This window comes from Neltuma alba, unplaced genomic scaffold (genome assembly GCF_004799145.2).
Source record: "Neltuma alba isolate B1F8T4 unplaced genomic scaffold, ASM479914v2 tig00003810_pilon, whole genome shotgun sequence".
In the NCBI taxonomy this organism is placed as follows: Eukaryota; Viridiplantae; Streptophyta; class Magnoliopsida; order Fabales; family Fabaceae; genus Neltuma; species Neltuma alba.
In genome coordinates, this window is record NW_021633433.1 from 29324 (window position 1) to 44656 (window position 15333).

Genomic DNA, 15333 nt, shown 5'->3' on the forward strand with positions numbered 1-15333 from the left:
ATTAAGTGAACAACAGTATGAAAAGATTCCTGCCAACATCGTAGCGGCATGTGTGCTTAAGCTAGTAGTGTGAGACCCAGCTCAACTATGTGACAGTGTTTCTGTTTTGCTCTGCTAGTTTGTAGAGAGGTATACGGACAAGAGAATTGAGATTGTATACTATTCTCGTTCAATAAAGGATGAAGCCTAAGGAACTATCCTCATTCAACTAAGGCAAAGTACATTACTGATATCCTAAGAAAGTTCAACATGCTTTATGCAGCGCCATGCTCTACTCCTATGGCATCTAGGACGTTACTCCCTGCCGATGAGGGAGATATGTTGAGTGACCCAACTAAATTTTGCTCTGCCGTTGGAGCTCTCCCATATCTCACTAACATGAGGCTTGACATTTCATACGTTGTTAATTAGCTTAGCCAGTTCTTATCCAAGCCAACTTTTGCTCATTGGCAGCGAGTCAAATGAATCCTTCGATATCTTAAAAGCACAATTATGTATGGCATTCTAATCAGACCAGTTTGATCCCTTTGTCTTTTTGCTTATTCTAATGTTAATTGGGTTGCACGCCCCATGGATCGTAGATCTGTCTTGGGTTACTGTGTCTATCTTGTTGGTGCCCTTGTCTCATGGTCATCAAAGAAACAACATGTTGTAGCTCGTTCAAGCACCGAATCTGAGTATAGGGCCCTTGCCAACACTGCAGCTGAGATCAACTGGGTTACTTCTCTCCTACCTAAACTTGGCCTTCCACTTGCTCTATCGTATCAGGTAGCTATCGCAACAGAACATGTACATGGCTATATATTCATCTCATTATCAATGAATAATACACGACTTCAACCCTAAAATATTACGTTAGCTATTCATCTTTCTTGACATGCTGAGTTTGTGCATGAAGGAAGGAGAACACATCAATGACAAGTTTTTGAGGGACACTGGTTTTGGATTTTTTCCGCAGGAAGAAGCACCATAACTTCAGCCCTAACATGGTTCTTTTGGCTTGTTGCTGCACATCCTTCAGTTGAAGCTAAGATTGTTCAAGAGATTAAGCAAATAAAGGAAGTGAAAGACCAAGTATATCTCCATGCTGCTTTGTGCGAAGTTTTAAGACGATATCGTCCCATACCTTACGTGCGTAGGCAAGCAATCAAACACGACATGCTTCCTAGCCGACACGAGCTGGTTGATCCCCGCACTGTGATAATATTGTCTTTATATGCAATGGGAAGGTGTGAAGAGATATGGGGAAAAGACTGCTTGGATTTCAAGCCCGAGAGATGGATCTCTGAAAGAGGAGACATAATTCACGTGCCCTCGTACAAGTTCATTAGTTTCGTTGCAGGACCCAGGACTTGCTTAGGTAACGACATGTCCTTCATTCAAATGAAGTAATGGCTACGGCTATCTTGTCAAATTATCATGTCCATGTGGTGGAAGATCATCCTGTTTCTCCTACGCTTTCGATAGTGCTTCAGATGAAGTATGGTCTCAAAGTTTGAATCACAAAACGAGGTTGATTAACTGCAGGAAGAAGGTTACACGGAAGTGTGTGAGTGTGTGTGTGTTGTTTGAAGTTGCAGAAGCCTCGAAGCAATTTGGTTTTGTTTGTACCTGTATTAGATTAATAAATAAAGCACAATGTTCAAGTTGCTGACTGGCTTGCAATGTGATGATGCTACAAGTTGTGTTCGTTATATAGGATGGTGGTTTCTCCTAATTTACCTTTAGCCAATTTTTCCCCCTTTAGGGATTTGAATGCTATTGTAAGGGATTGGCTTAGCTTATTAAGATTGGTTTGCTGTAACCTAGTTTTTCTTACTTCTATTTGTCTGTTTCTTGTGAAGACCTTCCAGCACAAATAATAGCATGATGATGGAGGTAATATAAGGCTGTAATTGCATTATAAATTAAATCGAAATTTTAAGTTTTACTACATGTTCGTGCTCCATCTAATATATGATAAATGGCACAATATTTCTGCCATATATATTCTCAGAGACTACCTCGATCGGTGAAATTTATGATATTTCCTTCCTATCAATTAAACTGACAAAAATTTAAAATAACCAACATTAAAATAAAGCACTTAATTACTCCTTCAACAAAAATATACGTCCTAGTTTTTACCTTTCTTTTGTCTCTAAATATATGTCCCACTACAGATTTCTAGATATAACTAATACTTATTTCTAAGCAGTTGAAGTTTAAATAAATATTGTGACATTAAATAAAGAGTAAAACAAGAAAGAAAAAACTAACTGTTACATAATATATAGATTTTGGTACTCCTTGATTTGTGTACGTACTTTTCAACATTAATTAGGAGTTACATTTACGTCAAGAAAGAATTTTCTAATTCCTCGCTAATGTCGCCACAAAAAGCATATATTCATGGTGATAATGAGCCCACGGCCCACACACACACACACACAATGAGCCCGCGCAACAATAATTTTGTGCTTTTACATATATCAGATAAAAATTTGGTTAGTTCCGTAAAGATATGGGGAGGATTATGACAATGGGAAAGAGGGATCGGATTTTAGGGCATATCGCCTTATGTACAATGGCCCACTGACCAGATGTACACAAATTGAAGGGAGAATTTTAATAAAATGCCAATTAAGAAATATAATTACTATAAAATCTCAATAATAATAATTGAGCAGCTTGTAATGTCAAATTTTATAATAGAAAATAACAACTATTCACTTGTTATTGGGACTTTTTAATAGTTATTTTTTATGAGACTCTATTGCAATTCTCATTAAATTGAATGAGAAAATATCTGTCTTTTTATATGGATGAATTTGTGTTTTTATAGAAAAAAGCTGATGCACATTTCTTTCGTTTTATTAATTGCGTGCGTCCTACTTTAAGAACCACATTTAACTTACATTTCACAATATCCCCCTAACCCAACGCCAATATTTGAAAGTCTACTAATAAATTTTATTTAACCACCCAACAAACTATTAGTTAAGATGATAAGCTTTTTCACCATATAAAAAGGAGAACACAAGTTTAAATTTTGAAAAGCATACTTATTGAGAAAGTTTTAACCTAACGCTCTGGTCTTGATAGAAATTAATTTAAATTTCAAAGTAACGCTCTGATCTTATTTATAAAGCAGAGAGAGAAGATATTTTTTTGTCATATTTATAAGGCACTAAAAGCAATTTTTTATAAATATACAATTTTACCCTTTCTTTATTATTGTGTTGACTTTGTTTACATGAGGCATAATGTATATTAAATAGTTGAAAAATTATTGAATTTTAAATGAGAGTTAATGAAGTTTAAAGTTTTTCTTGATCTGTATGAAATATATTAAAAGTGACTTATAAATAGGGCCAGAAGAGTAATAGATTTGAATTATATATAGGGAAAGCGAGGGCAAAAAGAAAAATGAATAAGGGCTGTTGCACGTTTCTCTGGTTTAACTTGATGAAAATTATGTTCGATCTGCACATTTAATTATATTAATAATCCCCATTGATCCAAAATTATTTGTCTTGTTACGCCCACCACACGCACTTGTACGTGTTTAAGGACGAAATCAGAAGGAAAAAGTAAATAATTAAAAATAAAATAAAAAATAATTATAATTAGTTAACGTTACTTTAATAATTAATACTGAAAATATTTTGAGAGAAAGGTTTTGGTGCGTAACGATGATGAGTGAAGGATTGAGGCTAGAACCAAAGCCATCGTCTCATTTCTTCTTCTGGGTTGTCTCAGATCGTCGTATCGACGGACTTTTTAGCAAGAGGGGCAATGAGTGATGAGAGACGACAGCTTCTTAATTGCGTTGGGACACTCATATTTTAGAATCAAGACTCGAGTGACTGCCCTAAATAAATTAATAATTATTTTAATTTTATAACACACGCCCGTTTATAAAAAAAGAAATCTAATACTCAAAAAATAGAGCATATGATAATCTCCTTTCATGTAGTCCTGGTGTATCTAAAATGAAGAGTGGAAATAAGGAAATAATCTAAGATTCATATTTCCTGTTATCTGCATCTTTAAATGCATCCACGGGAAGAATTTCACCAAATTAAAACCCTATTTGTTCTTGGCTAAATATGCTGTTAAAGACCCCCCTTTTTTTGTATCATGGTTTCTAAATGTTTTGAAAAATCAAAATATCTTCACAGTCATGTATTACAGTTACATATATTCGAATTTTGGTTGAATGGATACGTGTATATTTTGAAATATTGGAGTTGGTTGAATGCGTCTGGATTTTGGATATTATAAAATTATAATATTGACTTTCTGCCATACTGTATTTAAATGTTCTTTTATTATTATATATAGTTTAATGCAGAGGTTGTTTTTTTGCTATTTTAAAGAACAAAAATTATGCATAAACAGAGAGTAAACAGAGGAATGTTAGCATCAATATAAATCAAATTAAAATTCAAAATTGCATCAATCAAACACATAGTTTACTATAGAATTCAAAATCAAAACAAGTACGGACATATTATCATGTCGAATTAATTTTAGATATTATAGAGAGAGAAAAATACTAGACACGTAATATAATAAATACAAGTATTTAAATATCAGCAAACTATACGAACTTCAAGAGAACCGTACATGTAAGCTTTTAAGTTTCAATTATCGGCTATATATATAATTCTACCGCGCGCGCACAATACTTCCACATGCATGGAAAGCCCAGTCCTGCAAACAATGTTCCATCTTGCACTAACAGTTGCAGGTTTTGCAGTACTCTTCTTCTTCCTTTATTATTGCCACTGTAAACGATATTGCAGAGACCCCCTCTTAATAGAGTGGCCTCTTCTAGGCATGTTACCACCACTTCTCTGTAATTTGTGGAAGGTCCATGACTATGTAGCTTTGGCTCTGCAAAAACAAGCAGGCACTGGAAACTTTATTGGACCCTGGTTTACGCAAATGAACTGTGTGGTTACTTGCGATCCCATGAACGTACATTATATGTTCAGCAAGAATTTCATCAACTTTGTGAAGGGGCCCGAGTTCCGAAAGATTTTCAAAGCTTTTGGAGATGGGATTTTGACAGCAGATTCAGACATGTGGAAATACCAGAGAACAATTCTCCATTCATCGTTTAAAACCAGAAGATTCGAGAAGTTTCGGGAGAAGATCGTTCGGAAGAAAGTGGAAAGCTGTCTCATTCCCCTTCTTGACCATGTGGAAAGGCAAGGGATTGAAGTGGATGTGCAAGACGTGTTCAATCGCTTCAACTTTGACACTATTTGCTCCATAGTCTTAGGGTTTGACCCAAAAAGCCTCACACCTGATTTCCAAGAAGTTGCGTGCATGAGAGCTTTTAATGAAGTTGGAGAGTTTATATTCTACAGACACATATTACCTAAAAGCGTTTGGAAGCTTCAGAGATGGCTTAGAATTGAAGCAGTGAAGAAAAGAGCTGAGGCATTTCAAACGTTCGACCATTTCCTCCGTGAAAGCATAGCATCTAAGAGAGAAAAGCTCAGCCAAAACAAAGAAGTAATAAGCACAGAGGACGAGGATGATGACTTGATAACGACTTTGATGAAGGATGAAGAAGGAAAAGAATCTGTGGGTGACAAGTTTCTGAGGGACACGGCTTTTGTTCTTTTTGTTGCAGGCAGAGATACCATAACTTCAACTCTCACATGGTTCTTCTGGCTTCTTGCTAAGCACCCTAACGTGGAGGCTAAGATTCTTCAAGAGATCCAGAACAAAAAGGAAGTGAAAGATCAAGTATATCTCCATGGTGCTTTGTGTGAAGCTTTGAGATTGTATCCTCCTTTACCTGTTGTACGCAGGCAAGCAATCAAACACGACATTCTTCCAAGTGGACATGAGGTTGGCCCTAGAACTGTGGTAATGATATCTTTGTACGCAATGGGAAGATGTGAAGACATATGGGGAAAAGATTGCTTGGAATTTAAACCAGAAAGATGGATCTCAGAAAGAGGAGGCATCGTTCATATTCCATCGTATAAGTTTATTAGTTTCACCGCAGGACCAAGAACTTGCTTGGGTAAGGACTTATCCTTCATTCAAATGAAGATAATGGCCACAGCTATATTGTGTAATTATCAAATCCATGTGGTGGAACATCATCCTGTTTCTCCCGCACTTTCAATACTGCTTCAAATGAGATATGGTCTCAAGGTTCGGATCACTAAAAGACGCTGAACAATAAGAAGCTAGTAGGTAATTAATTTATTAGCGATATATATGTGTGTGCGCGTTTTTTTTTTGTCTTCATTCCTATTTTCTTACTTTGGTAATGTCCTACGTCTGTAATGGATATTATAATCAAGCCACTAATTGGCTTGCTTGCTGCTGTTACATGGCATGGTTATTATGTTCTTGCTGATTAATAGAATCTACTATACACATATATATATATATATCTCTCTCTCTCTCTTCAAATTAAAGTAGTAGAGAATATGTGTTCGTTTTCCTTCCCACAAGAGATAATCTATATTCTTCCTGGCGTTGTGCATTTATTTCATTTATTTTCTTTTATGAATTATTAGGGTTAATATAATTTTTAGTTCATCAAGTTTTCTTTCATTTAAAATATAGGTCCCTTTAATTTAATAAAATCTCAAGCCATTTTTACTCCTTGAGAAATCAAAATCTATGTATAGTTTAAAATTTAAAAAACCAAAATAAAAATAAAAACAAATTTAGAAGATTAAAAATTATATTAACCTGAATTTTTAAATGTAAATGCGACGGTTGGTGGGGAGGAAAAAAGAGTTATGAGGTGGGGACGGACTTGGAGATTCTCATAAGCAGGAAATGAAATAAAACCAGTTTTTCAAATGAATTATTAAATGAAAGGACAGTCAATTTTATTCAACCTTTGATGGTGATTATATAGCATGAAAATTAAGAAATGAGTGATGTTTTATTCAAAAGGATTATAATAGTATAACTTGCTATGACTTTTGTGTTGATGGTGCGTGTGTACTCTCATAACATTTTTCAACGCCAGCTGTTGCTGCTAATAATTATTTATAAAATTTATATAGACATATTAAATAATTATATTAATGTATTATATTTTAATTTAATGAAAAATGCTAAGAAATATGCCACCGCGGTTAAATAAATAAACAAAAGCTATGTAATTCACAAATAATTAAAGCCTTGAAGGGTGAATGTGTAAATCTGCTACGAAAGTTTTCATTAAAAACTCACACTACAACAAAATGTGTTATTTACCTCCCTATTTTATGTCTGTTTTGCAAAACAAAAGAGACTTCATGTCTGTTTTAAACAAAACAGACGTGAATTCACGTCCGTTTACCCAAAACAGACGTGAATTAACGTCTGTTGACCCAAAACAGACGTGAATTCACGTCCGTCTAAGTAAACAAACGTGAATTCACGTCTGTTTCTAAGTAAACAAACATGAAGGGGCTTCATTTTTAAAAAAAAATTTGCCCGCAGCGCAGCTCGCATCAGTAGTTATCTATCAGATTTGCATATGTACCGTGCGCGATCGAAGAACTCCAGCTCGCAGCTATCTCGCACCCAACTTTCAGTTTCGATCGGTCTCTCCCTCTCATTTTCCTCTTGTCCGTGAAGTAGCCGTGAGCTATTTCAACTTGTTTCGGTCTCTCCCCCTGATTTCAGCTCTTCAAGGCCGTAGCCGGACTCCCTCCATTGCGTCGCGCATTCTGCAGTAGCCGTGTTGTAGCAGCTCGCCGTTGAAGCCGTGAAGCTCACATGCACAGCAGCTCACCGTCGTCGTCCTCTCTGTAGGCCGTTGATTCGAAGGCACGCCAGAACGGTGAAGGTAAGTTCATTCAACCGTTGCATTTTAGTGTGTTGTACGGTGGGTTTGAGTAGGTTGAGGAGTTTTGAATTGGTTTCTGAGGTTGCTGTTTAAATTTTTGCTGAAGAATTGTGTTTAGATAGTTTTAAATTTGTATATATTGATTGGGTAGAAATTTTAATGATTTCAAGCCTTGTTAATCTTGTTAGAAAAATAATGCATACAAGGTGTTTGTTAAAATGCCTAAGAGGGATTGTATTAGATAGTTTGCTATATGTGTTGAATTTAGATTAAGGATTGGGTATACATTAAATGATTAATGAAAAAATTGCATTTAGATAAGTTAAAATTTGTTTACATTGATTGGGTAATAGATTTGAAGTTTGAAATCATTTGCTTGGAATTGGCATGATTTATGTTGTAATTGGAATGAATCGGATTCAATTGATATCATTAGTTTTGAATTTGGTTAATGTTTATTGGGACTGTGCTGAATGGAATTAAATTGTTTATAATTCCTTAGGTAGTAACAGAATGGATCATAGTTGGATGAATGCTTTGAGAACAAGTGATGAATATGAGAACGGAGTAGAACGATTTATTGAATTTGCTAAACAGAATGCTCGTAGCAATAACGGAATGTATTTTTGTCCCTGTGTCAATTGTTTAAATGAGAGGCGACTAAGTGTTGATGATATTAGAGATCACCTGCTTTGTGATGGTATAAATCTCCGATATACAAAATGGATATGGCATGGTGAAGTAGGAACAAGTTCAATACTCGAAGAAGAGGAAGATATGGATGATGTAAATGATAGAATGAGCGATATGATTCGTGATGTAGGGGTAGAGTTCTTTGTGCAATCACATGCAAATGATAACTTGAAGAGTGATGCAGAGATGCCTTTGTACCCTGGGTGTTCTAAGTATACACGATTGACAGCTGTATTGAAATTGTTCAGTTTAAAAGCAAATAATGGGTGGACTGACAAAAGTTTCACAGAGTTGCTTCAATTGATTAGTGATATGCTTCCAATTGATAACGTTCTTCCAAATCGTGTGTATGAAGCAAAGAAAATCTTGTCTCGGATGGGTATGGGCTATGAAAAGATACACACTTGTCCTAATGACTGTGTATTATATAGAAAAGAGTATGCTGGTCTACGTGAGTGCCCAAAATGTAAAACTTCACGATTCAAGGTGAAAAAGAACATGGACTGTGCTGGTAACTATGATGGTGACGAGACAAGTAAAGGGCAACCTTTGAAGGTGTTATGGTATCTTCCGATAATACCACGATTTAAGCGCTTATTTGCTAATGCAACAGAAGCGAAGAAGTTAAGATGGCATTTTGATGAGAGAATATCAGATGGAAGATATCTTCGGCACCCTGCTGATTCTCCTCAATGGCAGAAAATAGATGAAATGTTTCCGAAATTTGGTCTTGAACCAAGAAATCTTCGCCTTGGGCTTTGTACAGATGGAATCAACCCTTACGGTACTCTTAATAGCACACATAGTGCATGGCCAGTACTGTTGGTGATTTACAACCTACCTCCCTGGTTATGTATGAAGCGTAAGTACATGATGCTTTTTATGATGATTTCAGGACCGAAACAACCAGGAAACAATATCGATATCTACTTGGCACCTTTAATTGAAGATTTGAAGATGTTGTGGGAAGAAGGCGTGGATGTGTTTGATGCATACAAGCAGGAGTCCTTTAAGTTGCGTGCCATGATCTTTACAACGATAAATGACTTTCCTGCATATGGATATCTATCAGGATACAGTGTGAAGGGGCATAAAGCATGTCCTATATGTGAAGCAGACACATACTTCCACCAACTTAAGCACGGAAGGAAGACAGTTTACCTCGGTCACAGGAGGTTTCTTGATCGGTTCCACCCATACCGGAGATTGAAAAAGGTTTTTAATGGCTCACCAGAGCATGTCATGGCTCCGAAGGCATTAACTGGAGAGGAAGTTTACCAGCGAGTTGAAAGAATCAATGTCATTTTCGGTAAGACTCAAAAAGCTGCAATTGAGAAAAACATATGGAAGAAGAGGTCTATTTTCTTTGATCTTCCATATTGGCGCAGTCTTGATGTAAGACACAGTATCGATGTGATGCATGTGGAAAAAAATGTGTGTGATAGTCTTATCGGTACTCTTTTGCACATACCCGGAAAAACTAAAGACGGAATTAATGCAAGACTTGATCTGGCTGAAATGGGCATTCGAGAGCGCTTACATCCACAATTGAGAGAGGGTGATAAGCGGGCTTATATGGAACCTGCGGCCCACACATTGTCTAAAGTCGAAAAAACAAGCTTGTGTCGGTGTTTGCATGACATCAAGGTGCCCCAGGGGTATTCTTCTAATGTGAAAAGGCTTGTCTCAATGCATGATTTGAAGTTAGTGGGAATGAAGTCTCATGATTATCATGTACTGATGCAACAACTATTACCCGTAGCTATTCGAGGCACAATGAGAGATGATGTGAGGAGCACTATAACTAGATTATGTATCTTCTTCAATGCTATTTGTAGCAAAGTCATTGACATAGAGAAATTGGATGAATTGGAAAATGAGGGTTATGTTATCTTGTCTCAACTAGAAATGCACTTTCCCCCAGCATTTTTTGACATCATGGTGCATTTGATCATTCATTTAGTGAGGGAGATAAGGCTTTGCGATCCTATTTTTCTAAGATGGATGTATCCATTTGAGAGGTACATGAAAGTCTTAAAAAATTATTCTAAAAATCCTTATCGACCTGAAGCATCAATTGTTGAAAGGTATGTAGCGGAAGAGGCTATGGAATTGTTCATATACTATTGATGACATTAACTTCATCCGAGACCTTTTGGCACAGCAACTGCTTCAAGAATTGTGGTCCAGGGATTGAGCAAGTTTATGTTTAGAGACAATAGGATCAATATTGACTTTTGTAATTTGTTCTTTTTTGACTAGTTAGTTAATTAATGTGTCTATATAGATGAAGTTATGATGTTGATATGTCTTGGCTGAAAATATTGACTGGTTCATACTATTTCAACTTGCTGGAAAGTGGCTATTATGGCTATTGTGGCTGTAGGAGAAGCAGTATATACGAACTGAATCTTTTTTTAAAAAAAACAGAGTACATTCACGTCTGTTTAGAGAATTCACGTCTGTTAATTTTAAAACAGACGTGAATTAATGTCTGTCTCTAAAAAAACAGACGTGAATTCACGTCTGTTTTAAAATTAACAGACGTGAATTCACGTCTGTTTTAAAATTAACAGACGTGAATTCACGTCTGTGTTGGGAAACAGACATTAATTCTCGTCCGTTCCAAACAGAAGTAAAAAGGGGGTACTTTTTATGTCCCTTCTTTTCATGTCCCATGCAAAACAGAAGTAAAAAGTTTTCATTGTAGTAGTGTCATGTTGTTTTAAAAGTTTTTTTGATGGATTTAATATGGTTTCAAAAATTTCAAAATGTAGCAATATTGTCCCCATCCCATTAAAATATTAACATTGATCCTTAAGATATGAGTTAAGGCGTATCCAGTATTCTAAAATATATATTGACAACTAAAAATGTATTTATTAAGAACTTAAGGTGTAACGATTAACAATTATCACGGTAAATATTGACAGAAAATGTGTTGTCAATGCTTGTCATGATAATTATTAATCATTGCACCTTAAATTATTAACGACTGCACTTTTAGTTATCAATGTATATTTTTAAAAAAAAGACAAAAATATTTTAATAATTAAACAAATAAAATTTATTTCAATTAATTTGATGATTTCAAAAGATTTTTTTATATTTAATTCTGATAGGATTTTACTATAATTTTTCCAATATGAGTTGTGCTGGTAGGGACAGACGGATAATAGTTAGCTCTAATGAAGGGGGCTTCATGGACGTACCTGCTAATTACTTCAACTGAGCTTTTGCCCTGAAACAGGGGTGAAGCACACTGCAAAGATATTCAATGGGGCACTGTAACAGCAGGCTCCATTTATATGCAACTGTCTCAGCAATCATCTTAGATAGCTAGCTAGCCACCCAAGTTGGCAGCCAAAAAAAAAAAAAAAATCATCATGTAGCGATTGGATTTGTTTGAAGTGGCAATATAATTGAAGTATTTAAAAATAATTTTTTAATTATAATTTATAAAATAATAAGTAAGTATGTGAGTAATTTTACCTTGACTTATATAAAGGTATTTATAAATACTTGTATTAAGCAGTTCAAAATAAACATTTAAAAGGATCCAATCAAGATTCAAGACCAAGTCCTTTGAATTAATATTCAGATGAAGCAGCAAGTACGTACGTACGATTCTGCGCAATTGGTTAGCAGCTTCAAGTATTTACACCACATAATAATAGTTGGACATATACATACGCACACGTATATATATAAGCAAAGCACAATGTTGGCCCTATTTGGCAGAATGATAAAAATAATTTATAAACATGTTTTGTGTAAATTAAGATAAAATTACTTTTACATATTTATTTCGTATTCCGTAAATTATGATTAAAAAGTTATTTATAAATTATTTTAAATGAGTTTTTTTTTGTTTTTTTAAGGTATTTGTTTAAAATTAATTTGAGTTGCGGTTCCCCCTGAAATTTTGGCTGTTTCAATGTATGGTTATCGTAATTAACATATGTAATGTAAAAAGTTGTGATGTTTAACTAAAAAAAAAAAAAAAAAAACTGTAAAGTGTGATGTTTCTGTAGACTATAGTTTGTTGGTGACTCGGGTGTTGATGATGAAAGGATTGAGGGTGAGCTGGAATTGTCCATTGTTAGGGATCAATCTACATTGATTGACACCTGACATGTTCTGATCTTCGCAGGTTGAAATGACATTTAATCAGACGTACAATGAATCCGCCATCGTGAGGGCGTTAAAATGTAAAATTACCGTGTTAAGGTGGTAGTAATGTGTTACTTAAATTATTGGGTTCTCCCCCCCCCCCTCTCTACGCTAAAGATTCGCACGAAAAATGGGAATTTTTTTTTTTAAAGGCTTGCACGGGGCAAGTTAAAATAGCAACATAACCATAGATTATCTCCGGGATATAAAATGCATGCATGCGTGTCTTAACAATGGACATATATAGTATACTTATCCGGTCCTAAATATAAGACCCTTATACACCCTAGTATAAGGGTCTTATATTTAGGATAGGAGGAGTATGAGCTCAATTTCATGCAAATACAATCAGTCTAATTATATATTAAAAAAAACTCTTTAGCATTATTTTGTGAAAAAACCAATTACCAAGAAAAAGACTCATTTTTAGATCGCATTTAATTTTGAAACTTATAAATAAATATTCTCTTATTAGAAATAATCTTGTTAGAGATATAATCGGGTATTGCATATTAGATTTTTAGACTGGATGTAAGAAATGGGCCGTGAGCCCATAAGGATGTGAAAGTGTAGAAATTTTCAATCATTGCACTCCAGGCCCCTTAATTTCAAAAGCCTGACAAAAGCCCGACAGAATGAGTTTTCTTTTCCTTCCCTTCCCCAGCTACTAGCTGGTTAGCGCGCTGTTGTTGGGGTCTAAAGCTAGATAGTATGCTTTAGAATTTAGATTTTCATTCTGTTTCACAACAATCAAAATCTTGTTATCTCTTTTTTTGAAGAAAAGGCAAAATGATATACATCAAAGAAGATAATAAAGTTCTTGAGAAGTTAAGACGCGTCACTGAAACATAGAATTTTTCCTCTCGTCCTATTTACCCAATGAACGCCAGCTATATGTAATTTTAAACATACTTCGAAGCAGTGTTACTAATAAAAGTTGATACAGTTAATAAGAAGTCAGTTCATAATCTATAATATTATGAATTCAGATCCCTATGCTGACGTGAGAATTTTATTGATGAACGTTTTTAAAATACCTCCACAGATACTGAGTGTGGAGATAGATCCTGACCTGGATAAGCTCCAATATCCAGTTCACTTAAATTTTTTTGTACCACAAAAAATAAAGCAATATGATGAGGATGGGTCTGTAGTAAAATTATTTCAGACTTCAACAGAGTACGGATAACGTGTTGACTCAATCCCTCCCGGAGTCGTGCGGAAACCGCTCTGCGTCTAATATCATCGTTATCATACACTACATGTATCTATCACGAGATGGAGACTGTTCATGATCTAGAGTTCATTCTTATATACTACTTTCAATCTTTAATATAACCCAATCTATTTTATTTCTTATATTTATATTTTTTTAATGTAATATTTCTAATAGTGATAGTTCTAACTAATACAATTGATTAGTAAAGATATCTCAGAAAAAATGATATTTATTTATTACAAATAATTAATTTAACTTATTTCTTAATATCTTCAAATTAATCAACTAACTCTTACCATTAAAATAAGAGGTTAATATATATTTTTTGGCGAACATTCATTCTAATATTCTAAGTGAACATTAATAACGAGTTGTATTGATTGTGATCGCACGGCATTACGATACTGAGAAATGCCCAAAAGCTAGTTATTTTAATTATCACAATATATTATATTATAGTTACGTAAAATATCCTCTCTCTTCTTCTTCCTTTTTTGTGAGTAGAGGAATGGAAATTAACATTTTTTCCTGTTATTTTTTAAATTTTTTGTGGATAATTATTCAAGAATAGACGTGGTGAGATTTAGAAATTATTAAAGTCAATTTTTATGAATGAGCCCTATAATCACGATAATTTTTAAATTATCATCAAAATAAACATTAATTATTCATAATAAATATATATAAGCAGAATATTCAAATTTCGAGGATATCAATGATACTTACTTGATAATTTGAGGACGAAGACAAGTGGAATCCGCATGGCGTGCTCATAACCCCCCCACCCCTCAAATTTTATAATATCTATTAATTTTTTTATTTGGGTTAACTTTTATTTACCATTCTAAAATATTTTTTCTAGTAGCACTCAATATTTTAAATTAATTAATTTTTAATAAATTTTGCATTCTAAAATATTTTTTCAGTAACACTTAGTATTCTAAATTATTTTTAATGAATCTGTCTTCCTAAAATATTTTTTTAGCAGCAGTCACCTATTATCGTAAATTAGTTAATTTTTAGTACATTCAGTATTTTAAAATATTTTTGTAGTAACATCTAGTATCCTAAATTAATTTTTTTAGTGATTCAAGCATTCAAAAATAATTTTTTAGTATGAATTAATTAATTTTAGAGCATTCAGTATCCTGAAATATTTGCCAATAACACTGAGTATCTGAAAAAAAAAAATACTGAGTGATAGTAGAAAAATATTTTAAAATAATGGATATAAGTTAACATAAATAAATTAATAAATTAATAAAAATTATTTATAAAAGGGAAAAAGAAAGGCTATCTCATCTCCGAATGACAACGCTTGGGGGATGTGAGCATGGCATGCGGACCCAAGACAAGTGACAACCCGAGGGAAAAAAAAAACAATAAATCTGAACCCAGCAGAAAAACAGGAAATTGAAAAAGACCGTACCAAGTGAAGTGAAAA

The 15333-nt window shown here is 34.3% G+C and overlaps 1 protein-coding gene and 1 pseudogene across 1 annotated transcript; both read left to right on the plus strand.

Moving 5' to 3' along the window:
* The first annotated feature begins 570 nt into the window (after nt 1-570).
* LOC114742552 (alkane hydroxylase MAH1-like) lies at nt 571-1499 on the plus strand (annotated as a pseudogene).
* A 3325-nt stretch (nt 1500-4824) lies between these two features.
* Nucleotides 4825-6186, plus strand: LOC114742553 (alkane hydroxylase MAH1-like). The gene has a single exon (XM_028930780.1). It carries the CDS (start codon nt 4825-4827, stop codon nt 6184-6186), a length of 1362 nt encoding a protein of 453 aa, XP_028786613.1.
* The last annotated feature ends 9147 nt before the right edge of the window (nt 6187-15333 follow it).